This window comes from Homarus americanus, unplaced genomic scaffold, assembly GCF_018991925.1.
Source record: "Homarus americanus isolate GMGI-L3 unplaced genomic scaffold, GMGI_Hamer_2.0 scaffold48016, whole genome shotgun sequence".
Classification (NCBI taxonomy): Eukaryota; Metazoa; Arthropoda; class Malacostraca; order Decapoda; family Nephropidae; genus Homarus; species Homarus americanus.
Window position 1 is genome coordinate 282926 of NW_024755055.1, and position 22851 is coordinate 305776.

General features: G+C 37.0%; 1 protein-coding gene across 1 annotated transcript in view; it reads left to right on the plus strand.

Moving 5' to 3' along the window:
- The window catches only part of LOC121856187, a 38313-nt gene extending 16130 nt beyond the window's left edge, over positions 1-22183 (plus strand). Inside the window, exons 5-13 of the mRNA XM_042351530.1 lie at positions 186-310; positions 1473-2983; positions 8129-8260; positions 12502-12583; positions 14216-14325; positions 14807-14941; positions 15963-16174; positions 19029-19174; positions 19887-22183. Of these exons, the coding sequence (XP_042207464.1) occupies positions 186-310; positions 1473-2983; positions 8129-8260; positions 12502-12583; positions 14216-14325; positions 14807-14941; positions 15963-16174; positions 19029-19174; positions 19887-19963 (2530 nt within the window). The 3' untranslated portion in view covers positions 19964-22183. The remainder of the gene's footprint in view (positions 1-185; positions 311-1472; positions 2984-8128; positions 8261-12501; positions 12584-14215; positions 14326-14806; positions 14942-15962; positions 16175-19028; positions 19175-19886) is intronic.
- The last annotated feature ends 668 nt before the right edge of the window (positions 22184-22851 follow it).

The window sequence follows — 22851 nt, forward strand, 5'->3', positions numbered from 1 at the left end:
TGTACTGTATTCCAACTTGACTTAGCCCCTTCCTGTCACTTTCTACAGTTCTCTTGCCTAATTCTCCTCATCAGTTTCCCCCCTGCCTTTGAGGTCATAATACTCCTACTTGATTCATCCTACACAAGGTGGGAAGAAGAATATAAATAATACAAGTTCCCAAATTGTGACTCTACCATTGACAGCATGATTGAGGGCGGTGACGGAGGCAGTTCCCAGACCCGCAGGTGTTACATCACTATTACTGCAGTTCCTTCTCTTGATAACTGTTCTGCTTGTTATCAAGTGGCCACTTCATATGAAGAAGATGGTAGATATATAATCTTGTTTATCTTGTTTTGTTTTTTATAACTGTACAGTATATTTAAGAGGTGAACTACCTGTATATTTGAATGTAAAATTGAAATATTCCTAATTACTCTATTGAATTCCTGGATTAATTTAATTTAAGACTGTGCATCATTGATAATGCATGATAGTAATGTGGCCATGAATTATATTAATGTCCTTGGTAAAGTTAACCATTTGTGCATGGGAGTTGCTACTCCACAAACTGTTGATAATATAGGTAAACCTTGATAAACGATGGGGTTAGGTTCCTGAAAAAAAACAAAACTTCGCTAGATAGGGAGCATTATAACACGGGGTTCAATGGGATATGTTCCCAGCCGGTCCCCAAACACACATGTATCACTGACAGAGAATTCCTGCTCTTACAAAATCAATAGAAAACAAACAACACTCACCACATCCTGAAGAATAAGTCTGGTCATCATCACATGTCCCCTTCAAGGCTAAGGGGACTCTTGTAGGTGGAGTGGAGATGTCACTCTGACTCCCACACAGCCTCTGGGGAGTCATGCAGATTCACAATGCCAAGCTTCGCCTCTGAGTCTTGGATGCCTTGGCCTTCCCGGACATTTTCAAAGTTACACTGGTCACCTCAGTCACAAAAACAGAGCAAAAGCATTTGTCACAAAAACAGAGCAAACAATGATAACGTTAAAACAATGATAGCAGCCATCACTGCTCACATCATTTTCATAGCAACAGAGGTGAAGCTTTTTACAGTCACAAAACAACAGAAAATATCCTATACAGTCACCATAACACAGTTCTTTATAAATGTTAGTACAGTGAACATACAGCCAACGATGCTGAATGATATTGTGGAGGTACATGATGGAGGGGAGATGCGATTGACAAAGAACCAATCACAGGCTTGTTGTGGTTTACACTACAGATAAAAAAAATGCAACCAATGGATATTGTTGGGTATTTGATGGATATCATTAAAGTGAATTTTTTGATCATATATAGCAAGATGGTCTTAATTCATGACCATCGTTAAAGTGTAATATCATGGAACGAGACAGTTTATCGAGGTTTACTTGTATTATAAAGGATATTAGATAGTGGTAATTACTGTAGCTATTTTTATACTAAATTGTAAATACCTTCTTTTTTTCCAGATCTGGCAGAGCGTTGGAATAGCTGTGTGCGATTTAGCTGTCTTAAGCATGGCATCACAGTTCATACCAGTTTTGAGATGGTACCGCCTTTCCCCAAGTTCCTCCCTAGTGTACAAATGAAACGGAAGGGATTTGTGGTGCTCAATGCTGGAAATTTTATTCACGTGTTGAACGTTGACTTAGAAAATATGGATAGAAAGATGAAAGAAGTGGAAACAGAGATATTAGGTGTTAGATTAAACGGTATCAGTGCGGTGGCGAGAGAGGAAGAAGAGGAAAGTGATGATGATAGGGAACAGAATAAAGTCAAGAACAGGAGAGTTTCAGGTGAGCAGTACAGTGTACCAAACTTAAGATCTGGCAAAGTTTACAACATGACGGACAGCTCCAGCAGTGACGTTGATCCCGAGGCTGATGGCCAGAGTAGTTGTGAGGAGGAGGAAATCACTCAGGTAGGAAAAGAACAAAACAATATTGGATTAGTGTCAAGTGGTTTGAAAATAACTTTAAATAGTGGTGGTAGATTAGGGTGTAGTAGTTCCATGACAGACAGAGACAGAGAATGGGAAATTTTGATAGGTAATTTGCCTCCAACTAGTGAAGAAAGGACTAGAAATGAAGACGCTGTAAGTGTTCACGTTGAGTGTCGAGGCGGTCAGAGAGGTTGTGTCTCTGATGGCCAGAGTGTTTCCCATTACTGTGACAATGAAAACTGTGATAACAGAAATCGTGGAAGTCTCTGCGGGCAGCAGAACAGTGACGCTGCCATGCGGGGTGTTGCCCGTAATCTCACGCTCAAAGAATTTCAGTTGCCTGATGACTCTCCTTATCACTTTTATGGCGAGAGTGACTGTTTTATTGACAACGACTCTGATGACTCCACAAGGTGCTCACACATTAGTGAAGATTCTCGTTTAGGCCGCTCTGATCTCAGGGACAGTTCAAGCAATGTAGATCGATGTCGAGCTGGAGTTAATTGTTGTGGAAATAATGGAATAGCTGACGACTTTCCCATTAATTCTCAACATTCACAACAACAGAGTAGAATGGTCCTCCGAAGCTCAAGTGAAAGTTCCTATGGTGAAAAAACTCCGACAAAGCAAGCCGAAAAAGAGTACGAATTTATAGATGAAATAACAGATTCGCGCCACGAAAAGCTTAGTGTTTTTCGTCGCAGACGTCTCGCTGACAAGAAATACGAATTTTCTGATGAAAATATGGAAAACGTTCCTCAGAAGTACAGTAGCTATAGAAGTCAGAGTCGTAGACTGCTGATGAGCCCGTCTCGTTCGCCAAGATTTCGTTCACTAGGCGTTCCATTGTCCGAGCTCTCAATAGAGCTTGGCGAATCATCAGGGCTTCTCAGATCAGTGTATGAGAAGCTTTTAAGTCCAAACTCTGGTAGTGGCTCACCTAATGATGTACTTCGGCCCATTAACCAGAACATCACCAGTCCTGTTCTATCACCACGAGATGACCGATGGAGAGAAGAGATTGACCGTTTGGAAAAGGTAACTAAAAATACCAGTATTTTTTATCATACATGTACAATATATAATCCTGTTTTTATTTTACAGCTTATTGAACAAGTGTACAATGCCTCAGGCTGATACCAAAAGGATGCCAGTGGACATTGTTGGAGAAGAGATGTCAGAACAGTTGGCTGTAGAGAATGAACATCTACAACTGGAAAGAGATTGTCTATATAGTGTTGGTCTTTCTACCGTACATTGTGACTAGAATATTTGCAAAAATTACAAATTAATCTTTTTTCTGTATTTTTTCAATGACAGTGATGCAATGATACACAGAATAGAACCCCAAAAAGAATTAGCTAATGTTTTATTCACTAGTAGCTAAACCAGAAATTATGATTAAAGAGGTACTGTATATACTTTGCTGTATAAAACAAGACTGATTGCCAGTACTGGAGAAGTCGTTAAATACCTGTACCTGTAGCTAATGTATACAGCATATGGAGAAGGATTTTTTACACATTGTATTGTACTGTACTGTCCAGGCATTCTCCTTTTTAAATTGAAGCACATTCTCCCATAGACTCCTATTATAAAAGCTGAAATATATTCCTCCAAAAAACTTCCCCAGAGCATATTAAAATGGGACAGATTGTTACATAATCTGCTTTTATTGAAAAATTTTGGTGTACACATGAATATATGCCAATGATAAGAATAATACGCAAAATACATGCAGTAACTGCATTACAGTAATAATGTTTTTGTGTACAGTGCTTGTGAGAAACCAGACAAGATTAGAAACAAACTGAGTAGTATGAAATGCCAAGGCAACATTTATAATACAGTAACTATATTACCCCAATGATATAGGTACATTATATATGGACTACCATTATATAATTGGAAATATGTTCTTTATGGTAAAAATCCCGCACTTGACCATGATTAATTATTTCATCTTCCCAAACTCCTGTTGGTTTGTTTATGTGGTACAAGTAGTGTGGTCGCGGATGCTTGAGCTATGATGCCGCTGCTTCAAACATCAGTCCAGGTGTACTCTGTATTGTACCTATCGTTTAATACTGTATTGATTTTATTTTGCTTTCATAATGCCCTTAAATAAACACAAAAGAGATAGAACTAAGTTTAACAGTACTAAAGGCAATGTCGAGTGCTAAATGTAAGAAAAAAATGGAAATTCTACCAGATGGCCAGACGTCTGACTCATCTCGTTTGACATTCCACCAGTCTTCCATCGTGAGTTGCCAGCATTTTCCACACCTCTGAACATTTCTTCATTTCCAGATTCCACACTTTCTCTTTCAAGTACAGTACAGTACTGTACAGTATACACCTTTAATATACTGTACATAATTAGCATGTGAAATTTAAGAGTTCAGGTCCATCAGTTTACAGTACAGTATAGCAATACTGTATAGTATACTGTACAGAACTTAGATTGAGTTGGTTGCATCTCTAGGTCTTTAACAGGAGGGAAGTCTTGGTTTAGGATCTTCTAGTGAGTGTTCATGATTGCATCACTAGTGGTTCATCAATATGAACTCAGGGTCTGAGTTTCATTTACAGTATTCTTAAATTAATGTTTTCACCTAGTTTTTAGTTTCCTAATACTGTACTGTACACAGCAGAGGGAAAGTAGTGATCTAGAAAAGTAAAGTAGAAGGCTACAGCTGTAGTAGCAAGATTGTTTTATACTGTACTGTGCATGTATTTAAAGGTATACAGCTGAAACCAAGCAACAATGAATTGTCACCACAATAATAACTAAACAAGACCAACTTCAGGGAATAAAGCCATATATTGTACCCATAATGCTGCAGTTGGCACTCCTGTGTGAAACATGTTTAATAATGAGTTCCAAATCCGTTCCTTCAAATGAACTCCATTTTAGGATTGTGACAGTGAATATACTTATTAATTACTGTATATTACTTTTATCTGAAATTAATCCACTGGTTTGTCTTTGTAAAATATTGTTTTGAAGAATTTTGAAAATTTTTACTTATATAACTTGTAAAATTTTTGTGAAAAATGAAACTCCTGAAATTTAATTCCAGTACCGGTACACCATTTTGGATAGTCTACCAGAATTCTTAATCTATTGCATACCATTGGCTCACAAAAAGTGGAGGCTGGTTGGCATTTAGTACTGAAGTAATTCAGTTGTCGTCTCAGTCAGCATTCAGTGGCCTTGTTTCTCATCTATAGTTTGAAGCAGCCATAGCATCTTCAAGGTATGAACACTTGTTCTTCTGCTTAAGAAAATGAATTTGCCAAATATATCCAGTGAATAAGTTAAGTAAATATATATCCTTCAAATTGATGCAATATGAGATGCAGGAACCTAGTCAGTAAATGGCCTTTTGTTTATGGATCTGGACATGGAGCATTAAGTATAATAAGTAATTCATCTCTTCTAGACAGGAGTGGCCAATCACTTTTTCCAGCTACTGTATTAAGAATGGTAACCATAGCTACACTAAATGTCAGACAAACACACACAGCCACTGGATTATGACATGATAGCATTCCTCCATCAACTCACCTCTAATGCCAGACTCAGTCAAATTCACATAGGTCAACTTTGCTACAGCCCTTGATCCTTCTGAGAGTTATGCTATGCCTGGATGGTGAGTCAGCAGCAAGAACCTGCACACCAACAGAGGACAGTTGTTAGTTGGAGGGTCGACTATAAAGACTTGGTGTTCAAATTAGTTTTGGCCCCACACACAATTGCTGGTTCTAATTTTTCTGGAGTTAACTCTTCTTGTTATTTAAAGAATTTCCCTGGAACTTAGAAGAGTTGTTGCTCATAAAGTGAAGATGTGCACATGATTATTGTTTTGCTCTGAAGAATTTTTGTGAAGAGTAATTAAATTCATAAAATCTTCACACAACGGGGCTTTTATGCCATTCTGGCACAACTCTATAACAGATCTACTTTCTCGTTGGGTTATAGCAAGTGAAGAAAGTGCCTTAAAGCACAGATTACTTATGTTTGAAGTATTGTTTAAAAGGTGTAGAGAAAGGAAGATGTTTATTCCAAGGAGGAGTGTGTGGAAACTGAAGGAACAGAATGTAAGCGAAGACTGGAAACATCCAGTGAGAGTGAGGGGGAAGTGTAGTGAGATGCTGGGCATGGCTGACAAGATGTGTGGCTGGACAAAGGGACCTGTCAGGCATGCAGTAGCCTGGTGGTGGAATGTTGAAGTAGACAGAACAATAAAGGACAAATGAAGATGGTATAAGGCCTGGAAGGTGGGTGGTAACAAGGTAAGAGTACCATACAAGGCTAAGAAGCATGAGAAGCATGAACAGGACACATTTATGGATATGATGAATAGTGTAGACACAAGAGGAATGGTTTTTGGAATAGCCAGGTAAATGCAGGTGTGCCCTGATAACCGACGTATATAAGGACCGGAAAAAGTCATTGGATAGTGAGGCTTATATTGCAGATTGAATTTGCATGTGCACTGTAATGAGCCACAGTGTAGCTATACTATAGGCCCCCCCTCCCCCCCCCCCATTAATCCTTCATTAAACAGGGTAATCCCTCTTTTTGATCTAAGTGTGTGCTGCGGCATCAGATTTTAAAGGCAAAATGCAGAGTCCCTCACCATGCTCTGCCATTTTTCATTCTATCCCACATTGCTTAAATTTAACCTAAGAATCACCTTTTCATGTTCATTCTCCCCAGATTTCCAAGCCATAATGATAAACATTCTTTTCGTTAATTTTGTGCTGTCCTTCTCAGTACCATGGATTCTTATAATTTGTTCATAGAATATTATTATTTATGCCAATGGGTTGTGTGAGTAGAGGTGTCACTGCTGTCTGTAATTATTGTCTTCAACTATGTAAGTCAGTAGCCTGTATCTGGTTCTGAAAGAGTTACAATAAACATAATTTGAAAATGTAATTATCATAACAACCTCTAGTGCTAATCTGTTGTGTGGAATCAAATGGTTAAAGATCAAAGTCATAGTCATGAAAAAGGAATCTCATCATGAGATGACACCAAGCTCAAGTGCATTCAAGTTGTATTTGCACATCACAACCAGTTGGTCAGAATTTTTTTGTATTCCATCAACTGGTTTGTTATCAGAAGTACTTTTCACCTTCATGCAGTGAGAAGCAATTGTACTCTCTTTGTGGTCATCTTGCCACATTCTATAAACTTGCAACTCAATTGGTAAATGTTGAGAGCATCAGTTCTTTATCAGTCTATCTGTTTAGGACTGGTAGTTATTCATATGCTTTGTATGTACACTACAAGTATAGGCAGTCTATTTGTAAAATCAACTTATTCATTGATAATCCCCTCCCCTCAGCACAGGAGCAGGGAGATAAAACAATAAATTTGTCTGGCCTGTGTCAGCGAACATTTTAACATAAATGTTCCCTTTTATGTGATGATACTGTAGTACAGATTGAAAATTTTCCCTTGTGTTCATTAGTGCTTAAGTTATGCCCTCTTCAAACTTGGAACTACGTACAGTAACTGATTTTATGACGTGGGAAATGTTTAGCGTGAAGTTTGAGGAAGTAGTGTTCACCTTCAATGTTATGTCATTCTAACTGTTCTTATTTATTAAAATTGTAGCAAGTATTGTACAGTACTGTGCCTACATATGGTCACTAGAGATGAGACATGCATATTCACAATTAGTTTTCATTTGGTTATTATGTATTACAGTAAAATATTGGAATTACAGGGTGAGCTGAAAGTAGGCAGGGAATGGAAAGGTATATGTACTGTACACTACTACATTTTGGCCCAAGAAAATTTTTATACTGTATAGTAAAGTATACCTATATTACATGTAGGCATATGAAAGGATTTGTGGTCTATACCTAGGCATACAAACAAATGCACTAGAGCACTCTATATACATAGACAGTATAATATATTTAGGTTTTGGTGAAAGTTTATGCACTATTTAGTGCTTGGAGAACTACATTTAAGGATTTAAAAAGTTCATTTACTCTTTTTAGGCATAGGAAAAGGTTTTAGTTAATAGGCATGAAAAAGTACTGTACAGTATATATGTGCTACATTTATGCATAGGAAAAGTTTATGCACTATTTTTAAGCATAGGGGAAGTATGTGTACTGTACAGTATTTAATATAATAAGTATTAATCTTTTAAACAGGCAGAACTACAGAGATGGAGCTCACGAGAGAGTTTAGGACTGTATGCTCTTAGTCCAGGTTGTGTTCAGAAGTCTAGTGAAAGATCTTCCAATCTAACACCAAATAGTGTTTCTGATCTCAGTCAGTCACAGGTAAGTTCTCCACTGGTATTTGTGTCTATTATTCTTTACCAGTTTTATGAATTACCACTAATTATATGAAGGCATCATGTATGATAACGAAGTTTTGTATATACTGTACACTATTGTATGTAATAAAATCACAAGACTAATCACTTTATTATCCCTTATTGTTACACAAACAGATGAAAGATCTGGACACACAAGTTTGTTGCTTTTGTCCAGAATAAATCTATGTAGTACAATATGTAGGGGTTAATGCATAAATCCATGTTTTTATTTTTGTCCCTGGCCTTTATAGGTGACTCAGGTTATAGCCAAACCAAATGTATGGAGTTAAAGCATTTGCAACTAATGAGATAACATTTAGGTTGTGTAAACAGTGTCTCCTGCCAATTATAATTAAATCCCTCGTATAGGTCTCCGTGAAATAGGTTTCATTCAAGACAGAGGGTTAGTAAGTCTATAATAAAGTGTATTCACATCACCTCACTTGCTTGTTTCAGCCATAAACTAGGGAGGCTGAACTGATCCCTGTCAGTCCTGGCCACTGCAGCAATGGTGGCAGATGTGTTCTGTTGTTTGCTCATGCACCAAGTCATTTTTTTTCTTCTGCACACTATTTAAAGATAGCTGGGTAAATCTTTTATCTCTTTATCGTTGTTGGAAGTTTGTATAACACTAAACTTTGTATTCATTGTACCTATTTTCTCAAGGTAAAGTGATTAAGAGACTGCTTTAAATATCATAAAGCAAGAGCTGTGAATAAAGCTCAGTGTTCATTTAACAAACATTTTAGTTCACGGATAATGTACTAAAAGTGAAGTTTGATGAAAATCTGTCAGATGATTTCAGAGATGTCTTCAAAGAAATTGGTAATGGACAATGTTTGTTAATTTTAGAAACTGGCCATATTTCATGTTGGTTTGTCACCATTTAAGCACACTTGAGAAACCTTGATGCAAGGATGCCACATGTGAGATGTGATGAAAATGTGTTGTGAAGTTTCTGAAGTATTTTTGACACATCACCCTATCATGATGATAAACCTTTCTGCAAGTGAGCTAAAAACTGTCTTGTACAGACTGTTACTTGCTGTGTGGGTCAACAGAAAAATACATTCTGGGATGAACAAGAGTAATTTGTAGCTCGAGCCAGTTGAAGAGAAGTTCATGTTTGGTGTGGACTTGAGCACACATGGGAGCAGATGTGAGCTGGAACATGGAAGTTACAGCTTTGGGAAGAGAAACGAAGTTGAAGAAGGGATATTGGTAATGGTTGAGAGATTAGACATCTGTGTCAATACTGGGTTTAGGAAGAGAGAAGAAACAATTTTGACTTATAGGAGCAAGTGAAACAAGAGCCAGATCAGTGCTAGGAAATGTGTAGTAAGCAGCAAGGTTATACCAGGGGAAGTGTTGACAGACAGCACAAGTTGCTAATCATAGGTGCTATGTGGTTAAAGATAAGGAAGAAGGGAGTAACCAGGAGACAGATTGAGGTCAAGTTGATGGACCAGAGAGAGGAGATTTGGTGGAGACAAGGGGAGCGAAGAAGAATAGAGAAGTTCAAGGAAAATGGAATAAAACAAAGAAAACAGTCATCAAAGTGGCAGAGAAGGTGTGCAGAAGAACCAAGTAAGGGAGACCTCAGGAAGAGAAGACTTGGTAGTGGAATACTGGAGATGCAAGGTTTGATTTAATTTGATATCATTGGGAATTCATCACAAGTACTTTTTTTTTTTTTTAGGCACCCCCCTACATCCTTGTGTAAGGTGAAGCGCAGAGAAGCGTTTACAGCGCCCAACAGGGAAGCATGCTAAGTTCATGCTTGCCTTTATGTCTCATGAGTTAAGGGCGTAGAAGCCTGAAGAGTCGATGGTTTTATGCCATCAAGTTATTGGAAGCTCCAACAACTTTCCCTGAATACGAATTTGCAACTTTCGACTTACAACAGGTACCTACTTTACTGCTAGGTGAACAGGGACTAATGGGGGCTAGGAAGTATGCCCAAACAACTTCCACCAGCCCAGGAATAGAACCCGTGACATCTTGCTTGCGAGGCAAGAGCGGTACTGCTTCTACCACCGGCCCCCCATCACAAGTACATATGATAGAACTCAAAGGATAACGCCAAAAGACTTATTTACATTTAAAGAGTACCAAACAACTGGTGAAGGCTGGACAAAAGAGAGGTTTAGAGCAGTTAATAGGAAAGTGAAGAAAGCAGTGAGCAGAGGTAGGTAGGAAGTGGTACAGATGTGCTGTGACAACTTGGAGGCACTAGAGGTAGAGATGGAAATAATAAAAGCAGGCCCTTGAAAGTGTAGATGCAGTGCAGAATGAAAAGAGGGATTCTTTATATTGGGAAAAGAACGTTGAAACTAAGTGAAAAGATCAAAGTCTGATAATCTGAAAGCCAACTAGAAATAGAAAATGAGAGAGATGTTAATGTAGAAATGGTAGCAACAAAGGGACCCATGATGGCTATCAAAAAGGAGGAAGTGATGAGGACACTCAGTTTGATGAAAAGAGGGAAGGTCTGGATGAAGGAGTGGTGTTGGTGAACGTGTTGGGAGATCAGGGGATGGAGTAACCGTTGGAGGGGAGAGATGAGAAGATACCAGAGGATGGGAAGAATAGTGTGATAGTGCCAATGTATGAGTGGCACTGGACTGTGGAGGATGTTATGAAGGCATTGGAGTGGACCCTTACTGCCGTACTCTGTTGTAATGCCTTTTTATTTTAGCAGCATTTGTATGCATGAAAAAATATATGTACTGTGTATTACAGTACGAGGGAGGGGGGAAGACCAAGAAGATGCAAGAATGTTTGAAAGAAGCACTAGAAGTGAAGGGGATAGACATCCAGGAAGCAACAGTGTATGTGTAGGCCACCCTGCAGTATGGCAAGAGAGAGCCTTGTTTAGCTATTCAGCAATCCGGCTGGATATCCATTTTTTTTTTATTGGGCGTACGTAATTAATTTTTATTACTCAACTAGCTAGAGTTTTAGACTATATTGTACCTGTATGAGAGTGTTTGTACATTTTCCTGAATCTTACATGAGCCTTTACTGTATTATAATACTGTGCTGTACAGTATTGTATAGTTGGGCAAATGATAGTCTTTACATCCAGTCTTCTACAAAATTTTATTCCAACTTCAGATTTTACAACTTCAGCTGCTTCAAGGGAATAACTTGAGATAGAGTTAACTAACTCAATCGTCATAAGAAAATAAACTGCAGTGAAAACAAATGTATGCAAAATAAGCTGTGTCATCTGTAGAGTTTTTATTTTAAAATAAATTCTGTTATTGAAATGTGCTCTTATATTTTAGACAGAACACGTGCCATTAATTTGGGGAGTAAAGAACACTGGCAAGACAAACCAGTTCTAAAGAAGTAATGACAATCATTATGGTAATAATTGTACATTATAATGTATTGGTTACTTTCTTAGTTTCTTATAAAGAAATTTAATGATTTCATAATAAAAAGAAGCTTTTCAGCATTTTATAGAGCCAATCTGTTTTGATTTTCTTTGTATTGCTTTGCCCTGTGGCATTGAACGAGCATTTTGAACTAACAGTACAGGGTACTTGAAGTTGCATTCCAATATTTCAGTACCAATGGTTTGAGTTTTACAATCACAGTGCAATAACGTTTCCTCCATTCAAGAGGATCGGCATTTCTTGGTGTTAGCCGGAGTGCCAAATATTTTTAATTTTTTGCTTTATAAGTGCCCCTTTTCCTGCCTCTTGTAACTAAACTTTTCAAGCTGTCGTGTGACACTGCCATTTTTGTATTACAAATATATACAGTATACACACACACACACACACCATATTGTTACAAACAAGAAAGTTTCAAGTATTGTGCACGCACATACTCACGTTATCTTGCTACACCAGGAAGTTTCAAGGAGGTCTACTGCACATGCACAGATTATTAGATATGAATCCTATAAATAGGAAAGTGTTAAAATATACCAGTACACAGCACAAAACAAAACCAGGGTGTACATAATACTGTAATAAGGATTGTCCGGCCAGACACTGGATATCAGGTATCTAACCGATATAAATAAATTGATATCCGGCTATCCAACAAATTTATATTCCGGCCCATCCTAATAATGTTTTTGGGCCGTATGCACCTTCCATTTTTTTTTTTTTTTTGTATATTCTTAAAAACTTGTGGTAGTGATGGGCTTTTAGTTTATAATGCAACTTGTACTTCTCATTTTTCCAGTCCTTGAATTGTGTTGTGGACTTTAACCGCCGGTACATTGAGGTTGACGATGAACTTGTGTCTATCATCACAGATATAGAAGGTAAGGGCAAGTCTGATAACCAGGAACAATATTTAGGCTTTGAAAAATGAATTGTAATTACATTTTTTATTAATTTATCTCTGTGAATCATGGCAACTTAAATTAAAGTCGTTCATGAACCATTAATAACTATTTCACTGAATATAGAAGAGACAGTTTTGGTTTTAGGTGCAGTGTGAGTATTGTAGTACATGTACTGTAGAAAGTTAAATTTAACATTTCTACATGCTTACTTGATGTAGTTGCAGTATATTTATTTATGATACCCATCTTGAGAAAAAGTATTTTAATTGGTAATTTGATTACTTTATCCATTTTGCTGTGGTTAATCATGTCTAATTCTTTTTCTGTACAGTCTGTATATTAATAAATTTCTCATAAAGTGCAGGATGTTATATTTCTGAGTTGTTCTAGATATTTACAGTGTTAATAAGCAGGACTGCCACACCTTTGATTCATTTAAATATGATGAAAATTTTAGAGGAAGATTGTTATGATATAAAATACTGATGAGGAACAAGATAAATATTCCTGATCAAGAACTTTAGACTAAAAATTGTCCACTGGGCCTCTACAACAGAATCTCCTTGCATATGGTATACTGCACTGTACTGTACTCTACTCACAGTTTGGAAACAGAACCACTCTAAAATTGTCAGCAGCTTTTTAACTTCATAAGTTTGCTGTTTACACAAATTTCATGAAATGGCTGCCAATCTGTCATTTTCGATCTGATCAAAAACTTGTTTCACATTCATGAGAGTACTGTACTGTGGTGCTTTACACTTGTGTGAAGCATAATTGAAGTTAAATCCTGAAATTCCATTCCTTGATTTAGAGGTAAGCAAATGGCTCACAATTTATAGTTCTCACTGTCCCTAAGACAGACCCAACTATCTACAGTATTGGCATACTTTAGATACAGAAATACAGTACAGTAAACCCTTGCCATTCGCGAGGGATAGGTTCCAAGAAATGGCGCGAATTGACAAAACTGCGAATAGCAACTTATATGATACCTTAGTGCTTTAATATACAGGTATACCTATACTGTGTGAGAAACTTAAGTCACAATACTGTACTTACATTAGTATGTGGAAGTCTGGAGCTTTCTCAGTTTTCACTATGTTTTTGTTACGAACAACCTACACCACTTCAGCACTGTGAATTCGTTCACACCAAACAACCAACCAACAGCGGTAGCACTCATCCCTTCCTTTAACTTGTCTAATAAATCAACTTTCTTTGTCAGGGTCATCACTGACTTTTGCCTTTTATGTTTCACTCCACTAGCATCACTAGCACTGACACTAAGCAGTCTTTTCTGGGCCATTTTCACCTCTCCCCTATACCCAAAGCATGACAATTGGTGATTCAGTTATGGCGATTAGCAGACACTGAACCACAAGCCATCTGTAGCCTCATGATAATAAATTAAGCCTGTGTACCAAAAGTAGCAGCGAAGATGTTTTACAAGCTTTCACAAACAGAACATCACCAAAACTTGACATTTATTTAGTGGGTTTAAGGCATTTAGAATTGTGATACAGTATATGGTTTCGTTATAATTAATTTTGTTTTATTTAAGGAAAATACAAACCTTAAACTCATCATGCTATTTTATTATAACAGATGATGAACTGGGAACAGCAACTGGCTATCATAATGCCTTACCTCTTGAAGTACATGGGTCAGGCTACACTCAGATGCATATGATCTCCAATTCCAAGGCTGAAAAACTGGTCAGTTATTACTATCATTGTAATTTTCCTCTAATCTTCCATTCTTTTAAACATTTTCTTCCTTCAATGCAGTTTGGTCAGAATCATAAGCAAACACATACACCGTTACGCTCCCTTTGTTTACCCTCGTGCCTTGTGTGTATTCCCCATTAAATTTGGGGTTCAAAACTCGGGTAAACTCTAAACAATAAAACCTTTCCAATGCATTCATAACCTTAATAAATAGGTCTTGGAAGCAATGGTAATGAATTGTATCATCACTTCTTCCTGTCCATTATTGTCAGTCAACCTTTCCAGCCACCTTCCTGTCATTTATGTGTCATTAAGGAGAGCTAAGTACATTTGCCTCTAATTTTTGAGGTGTGAGGAAGTTGATGAAGGGTGAGTCACACAGTCCTGAACTATTAGCATAAGGCATTTATAACTTTTGTTGATTTCATTTTTTATTTCAGTAACTCTTACATAGTTTTTATTCTGACAGATGGCTCCAGGTGTATTAGTTAGACAGGTCAGCTTGGATGTTGAGCAGTTTTGTCATGAAATGGCTCAGAGATTGTGTACTGAGGCTGGCAAGAAATATTTCTTTTGCAATGACTACAATGTGGAGATAGTTGATGTAAGTGGCTCAGTAACTGTTATTGTATCTGTTTCTCTGTAAAGTCTTCATGTAAAAAACGTTTCTTCTTTCTAAACTTGTCTTGGATCTCTCACTCTCTCTTTCTCTAGCTGTTCACTCCCTTTTTATGTCTTACCATTTGTAAGTAACAGCTAGATCTATCAGAGACAGGTTTGTATTTGCTTCATATATGTGGCAGCTGTACCTCTCATTTATACCAAAGCACATACTACTGTACACTCATGGGTATATATATATACAGTGTATATATATATATATATATATATATATATATATATATATATATATATATATATATATATATATATATATATATATATATATATATATATATATATATATATATATATATATATATATATATATATATATATATATATATATATATATATATATATATATATATATATATATATATATATATATATATATATATATATACACACGCTGATAACCACAAGGAAAGAAGAAAACACGAAGTTCCCAAGCGCTTTCGTGTAATTCACATCTTCAGGGGTGAGTACAGTCTGTACTCACCCCTGAAGATGGGGTTATAAATGTTCATTTTGTATATATAAATTACAATACAGGGAATATCACATTCTGGATAAAGTAATTTACTTTAATTTAGTAATACTTTAGTTTATATCTTATTTAGAAGGCAATTTATCAGTAATAAAATGTTGATACCATGTGGAGATTTGTTCATGAGTCAGATGCTCGTAAGTTTGGGACTCACTGTATTTAAATTCATACTGATACACAAATAATGCTGTTGCCTGTCATTCCTTGCATATCATTGTCAATAATGAATTAATTTATTAATTGCTACTTGTACTCTTGTTTTCATATGATAACTTTGTGCATGAAGCAACACTGTACTGCACTCTGTATATTTTGTACTGTATTTTAGAATAAGTTGTTGTTGTATTGTTTGATTTAGTAGGGAAGATACTACCACATTTTTCATGTTGAGATCTTGTAACATATTTGTTGACAGGTGTGCCCAAGCAGTGGGGACATTGTGGCCCTGGCATCTGTGTTGGTCCAGGCTGCCACAGTGGTAAAGGGGCTTAGCAAGACAGTTCGATCCCCACTTAGTTCCTTAACCCGTCGTCAGTACAAAACTACAGCAACATTTATCTTTAACATGGATACCAAACAGTATTATCTCATTGATAAGGAGCCACTACTTGAAGAAGATCCATACAGGTGAATATTGTATTGGTCTTTCTTAACTTTAACAAACACAGTACTGTACAGGCAGTCCCCGACTTACGGCTGGGTTAGGGACCCAAATTCAGGTCGTAAGTCAAAAATGCGAAAATAATACATAGAAAATCTAAAATGGTTGTCTTTTTTTTTCTCAGCACCACAAAACTCTCACTTTTAAGCTTGCCAGCCATTTTAAAGGGAATTACAAACGAAAATTTTGTCAGTACACGGCGCAATCACTAACGTGGGGACTCAAAAATACGTAATTTGAAAAAAATTTGGTACGACTGTGGCGGTCGTAAGTCCGGGTGGTCGTAAGTCGAGGAGTACCTGTACAGTCTCTCCTCAACTTACGACGAGATTCCGTCCAAACGACCAGGTCGTAAGTCGAAAAGGCAAAAATAATACAAAGAAATTCTAAAATGAAATACAGTACAGTAAAAGTAATCAATAATGAAAATGAATAATTAGTGTTACTGTGCACTTACCTTTAATGTAGTCAGCTGAATGCACACAGGGCCTCAATAATTTTTTAATTAAGCATGTAGACTACATTAATTGGATGAAGCAGAGGAGGAGACAGGGCTGGGTGGGTCATCAAGTTCACTTTCTTTAGACAGGCTAACATACTTGCTTGTTGAAGGTATTGGATCATCTTTAGGGCGTGAGGAGACAGCAGTGGGGGACTTCATAAAAAATATGTCCAATTTAGACTCCACAGTTTGCCTTTTCTTTTCATTGTAATTCTTCCTGTAGCAAGCAAGTCCATCTTGGATCAGTCTGTCAACTTTTGCAAAACGCTCAACATTTTGATCCATTTCTTCAAACATTTGTATCCCCTTATTAATAGTAGCAAATGCCTCTGCCATTTGTTTCACTGAAAACTTTTTGGGGGGTGTAGGCTCTTCTTCTACATTTTGTCTCTCTTCTTCCTTTGCAATTTTCTGTGCATCCAGTTCAATAAGATCCTTGTTACTTAGCTCTTCTGCTACACTTTCCACCAACTGCTCAACATCTTCATTATCAATTTCAAACTCCAGCTGTTGACCCATCTGCACTATCTTGTTACTAATCTCAGAAATTGCTTCATCTTCATTTAATCCTTTGAAACTGTTCACATATCTTTTTAGGACCTTCTTCCATATTCCATTCATGCACTGGTCTGTAACCTCATCCCATGCTGCAGCTATGTTTTTTGTACATTACAAAAAGTTGTAGTTCTTCCAAAACTCTCTGAGCGTTTTCTCACCTTCAGTAGCAGCAATAGCCTGAGCAAAGGTCGTACGTAAATAATACGTTTTAAAAGCAGCAATAGCACCTTGATCCATGGGTTGGATGATAGAGGTAGTCTTAGGTGGAAGGTAGACTACCTTAACATCAGGTTGCAGGTCGTCCAGGTGTGGTGGGTGTCCCGGAGCATTATCTAAAATTAAATAAAATCTTGAACGCAACCCCTTGTTGCAGACAATACTCCCTGGCTCGTGGAATGAAACAACTCAGGAACCACTCCTCAAACAGTGCTAGGGTCATCCATGCTTTCTTATTACTGTGATAAAACACTGGCAGTGTTTGCTTGCTGACATTTTTAAAAGCCCTTGGGTTCTCTGAATGATATATCATGAAGGGTTTTACCTTGAAACCAGCTACATTCCCCCCAACAGAAGTGTGATTCGGTCCTTGAATACCTTGATTCCCGGCATGGTTTTTGCCTCTTTGTGGATGTATGTCTGTTCTGGCATGTGCTTCCATAATAAGCCAGTTTCATCCACATTAAATATTTGCTCAGGCAAACAATTTCCCTCCACGATGACACGGTCTAACTCCTTAAAAGCTTCAGCAGCACCCACATCAGCACTTGCTGCCTCTCAACTCACCTTTACACTGTGCGAACTGTAACGTTTCTTAAACCTTTGGAATCACCCATGACTTGCTGTGAAGTTTTGGTCCCACTCATCTCCTGCTTGTTCTTTCAGGCTTTCGAAAAGGCTTCTTGCCTTAGCCTGTATGGTTAGAAGGCTTAAGGGTACACACTTTTACAGCTGATCCTCCATCCACGTCACAATTAATTTTTCCATCTCATGAAGAGGACCTTGTCTTTTTTTCGTTATTATTGTTCACTTTATAGGTGCTGATCCTTTCACTACCTCACGAATTCGTTCCTTGTCCTTCAAAATTGTTGATATCGTCGCGTGAGAGAAGCCAAGGTTGCGTGAAATGGTTGCTACTGGTTTTCCATTTTCATATTGCATTATTATTTTCATTTTCATCTCAAAAGTAATTGATTTTCACTTTTTCTTCTCAGCACCACGAGAACTCTCACGTTTACGTTTGCCAGCCATTTTAAAGGGAATTACAAACGAAAATTTTGTCAGTACACAGCGCGATCACTAACAACAACAACAACGACGGCCAAATAACAACTGAGCGGGCTGCGGCGTGGCTGCTGTACACCACGAGGCGACCCAGCCCACGCTGTCGTACGGGGTCACATTACGACCAAACGTTTCGGGACTCGAAAATACGTAATGTGAATAATATTTTATACGCTGTCCGGGTTTTCATAAATCGAGGAGAGACTGTACTGGTTTACCATGTGTACAATGATTGATTTACCTATTTCTTTATACAGAATTTCATGTTTATATAATCCCATATTAAGACACATTGCCCAACTGTTATAATTATTCACTGTATTGATTGATATTTAAAGTGTACTGTACAGTAGTATTTTTTTTTATGGTGCACACCTTTATGTTGATACTGTAGTAATCCACTCAGGCAGTTCACCAAATATGATCATAGACAATATAATTCATGAAAAGTCTGATTGCATTTGTTGATACTTTGATAGTATTGAGACCTTGGAAGGAGACGTGGGTGATGAGAGATGGTGGCTGAATGCTCGGCAGACGGCCCGTCAGTTACGTCAACAGTGGACGTATCCAACTGACTACTATTCTAGTGTCAAGGTCATGACAAATGAACCTCTTCTGAAAGGTAAGATCCTTCATGGATATTTTTAATTTTCTTCTCTTAACTATAATAAGCTTAGTTAGGTGTGGGACTAACTGTGTAAAGCTAATTGTTTAAAACCAGTGTCGTAGTAGTATAGTACAGTATTTTAACTAAACTAGTAGATTTGAAGCTTATTACCCAAATGTTGATTATTACTACAATTCACGAAGCAAAGTGCATACTATACAGGTATAGTATTTTATGTCCTTTGGGCTATCTGGTGACATCCAGCCAATAAGCAGAGCCTGACACATACCCACAGGCTTATTTACTAAATGGCAGGATGCACTTTCCCTGCAGATGATTTTTATGCTATAAGTCTTTTCACACCTTAAATTCAGCTTCTGGTGGAGTTACCTAAAAATTGAAGGAGTTTTTAATCTCACTGATCGCTACACTGCATTCCCCAATCCATAAAATGGGTTCACATTTCCCTTCAGGTTTAGTTCCTTTGATTACACCCAAGGGTCAACTTGTCCTGTTTTCCTGGTATACACTTCTGACATTTAAGTGTTTATGTATGCTTTAATTCTCTTAATGTATACTGTCTTTTTAATGTGTGTTATCATATGATACATGTGTAATTATCTGTGGTTATATTGTTGAGGTGAGCAGTTTTTATTTTATTACTGCTCCAGTGTATACCATTTCCCCATACAGTACTTAATAGTAATATGTGAATATTCTTTTGCAGGTAAATCCTTGAACCACATAATGGAGGGACAGCACCTCATAGCTCTAGTTCTAGGGCCACACCCACAAGGAGTTTGAAAAATGTAAAAAAAAAAAAAATAAAAATAAAATAATGATAAAAAAGCCACATAAAAGTGCATTATTCATTTATCTGGAACACTTCTGAATATTGATTCATCCACATAATTTATCTAGCAGCTCACAATAAATAATTTATTCATAATGCACATTGTTTACAGTGTATGTTTTATATTTTCAGCAAGCCCTTTCTTACCTCAGTACTGTACAGGGAGGACAACACAGATTCTCCCTCATTTGCTCTCATTCATTCATTTAATCATTCATTCATTTTAGCTGCTGTAATAGATGTGTTCTGCTGTGGTGTACCCTTCCACAATATGTCCCCAAGATTTCCACAGTGTAGATGTATTGAGATTAATTTGGATATTACTAGAGATATGGAGATAGAGTTTTGTAAAGACCATGGTTGTCATAAATGGTGCTAATAACAGTTACCACAACCAGCTGTTGAAAACACTCTTTTTGTTTATGTGACTCAGTGGAAATTAACCAGTTTTAAACTCCTATTGTGATTTAAAAAGCACGATTTTTTTATACACAAATATATTAGATTTGACATAAAGGAAATGTTCCACTATACCACAGTTTTTAATAATGATATCATTTACATTGTTCCGTTTACAACTCCCTGGAGAAATGGAATCCGGTGTTACTTGTTCATACTTAGTACTGTACAGTACAAGTCAAAATTATGAGTGACTTGCTTCTAATTGTTCCCCAAATTGTGGCAAAACATTTTTGTTATTTTGGGAAGTTTAGTTACATACCGGTAAGGTGCAGTTCAGGAAATATTTACAAGGTACAGTATCTTCTATTTTGTAAAGTTGAAAAAAATTGAAAAGAGGCGAAGGTTTGTCCAAACCATGAGATTGATGTTTTGTGGCAGAATGAGCTTAGAATAATTAATTTGTAAAAAGACTAATGATAAAAATATAACTTAGGTTGATTAATGTGAAGGTAATATTAGGAACCGGTTTTTCATAAAAACATTACCCGAGAGTGTGTATTCTTAAGGTGTTGGATATTGAAGAAATAAGTGAAAAGATAACAAGTGTAATTATTAATGATCATAGGGTGATGTGCGCCCTCACCATGTTAAAGCTTGAGTAACTAAAATTGGCCAGCAAATTGAACACTTAACTTGTGAAGCGAATAACTTTTACTTTGAACTGGTAACACTTTCTTAACATTTAACTTTAAAGCTTTGATGTGAAACAGAAGGATGGATAGTAAACTTTATACAGTGAAGATGGATTTCTAAAAAAGTTAATTTGGAGTTAGTATTGTTAATAGATTGAAGAAAAATATATATCACTGGAAGATAGCAATATAATTATGAAGTAAATAGATAAAAATATATGATATGAGGTGTAAGGACGTAAGGAACAGATGGCAAGAAGAGAATACTATTTGTTTAAGCTGTATGGTGGATAAAGCAGAGGAAGACTGAAAGCAAAGGCAAAAAAAAATGTTGGGGGAAAATTTTTTATACTTGGTGAAGGAGGTATTGTTGTGGAAGAATGTGTAGAACTGTGTTAAGATCATAATGTATGGAGGGGGATCTACATGGGTTAATGTATAGGAGGAAAAGCTATATAAGATACAGATGAGTCATAAGGGTGGGAGAGGATACCAGAAGTAAGATTTTTTTTTTAGTGAGTAATGATTAAGGTGACATGTACAGTAATTGAGTATACTGTATACCGGTAGCTTAAAATAAGATGTATTTTTCTCAGACATTTGTGTGGTATAAATATGACTATGCAGAAGTTATCATCCCTGCATTTATTATTTATGTATTGAAATAGATATCCTACTTAAATACAGGAGCATCTTATTTAATATTTATCAATCTTGAAATATATTGTGTGTTGATCTTCTTAAAAAAAAGTAAGGAATTTTGTATTTTAAGTCGTAGAATTCTAAAAACTAAATCTGCACCATTAATTTTTATCTTTAGCCAAAAAATATATTGACAGGCCACAAATGTTTTGCTCTGGTGAACAAAGAAAAAGTTGATGGAGTAGATGGGGGAGTGAGTATTGTTTAAGTGGTGCGTGGAGGAGACTGCATGAATTACCCCACGTGGCTGTAGGAGACTACAGTGAACCCTCACTTTACGCGGTTAATTCAACCCACGGCGGCCCGCGTAAAGTGAACAACATAACATATGGGATTAATTGAAATAGAGACCGGGCCGACCCCCAAACTCCACTTTTTCAGACACAATACCTACGTTGTAGTAAAAATAACTTCTTAATTTTATGATGGTATGCACACACAATTAATAATTAAGAGAAATATCAATAATATTAGGTTTTTTAACACTTACATTAATAGAAAAGATGGCTGGGCACACAGGGATGGGGGGTTGGTTCCGAGGCAGAGGGCAGATTATTGGCCCTCACCTGTATCACTTGTATCAATTGTATCACTATCCACCACAGAGGCTTGCAGGGCCTCTTTGTCAAACCCCTCAAAGTTCATATAAGTCCATATCCTCACTATAATTATCACTATCACTGACTCGGGCCGGCTGTGGTGGGTGACGGGTGAAGAACTCGGTAATGTTTTGATGACTGGGCAACCTTGTGCGCACCCTGCTCGCGCTGCTCTCCGCGTAAAAGGGTACACACACACCGCGGAAAGTGAGCATTCCGGTTTCGGCAGGGTACCGCGTAAACGTGAAAACGCGTAAAGTGGGACCGCGTAAAGCGAGGGTTGACTGCTGTATATTGGACAGGATATAAATAAACATTGACTCGTGTATAAATTATTATCAAATATTTTTATTCTATATTTATTTATAATTCTTTTGCTGTTCAACAGTCAGATTATAGTACTTAACTGAAATTATGAGAATCTCACCTAATGGTCACAGGAAA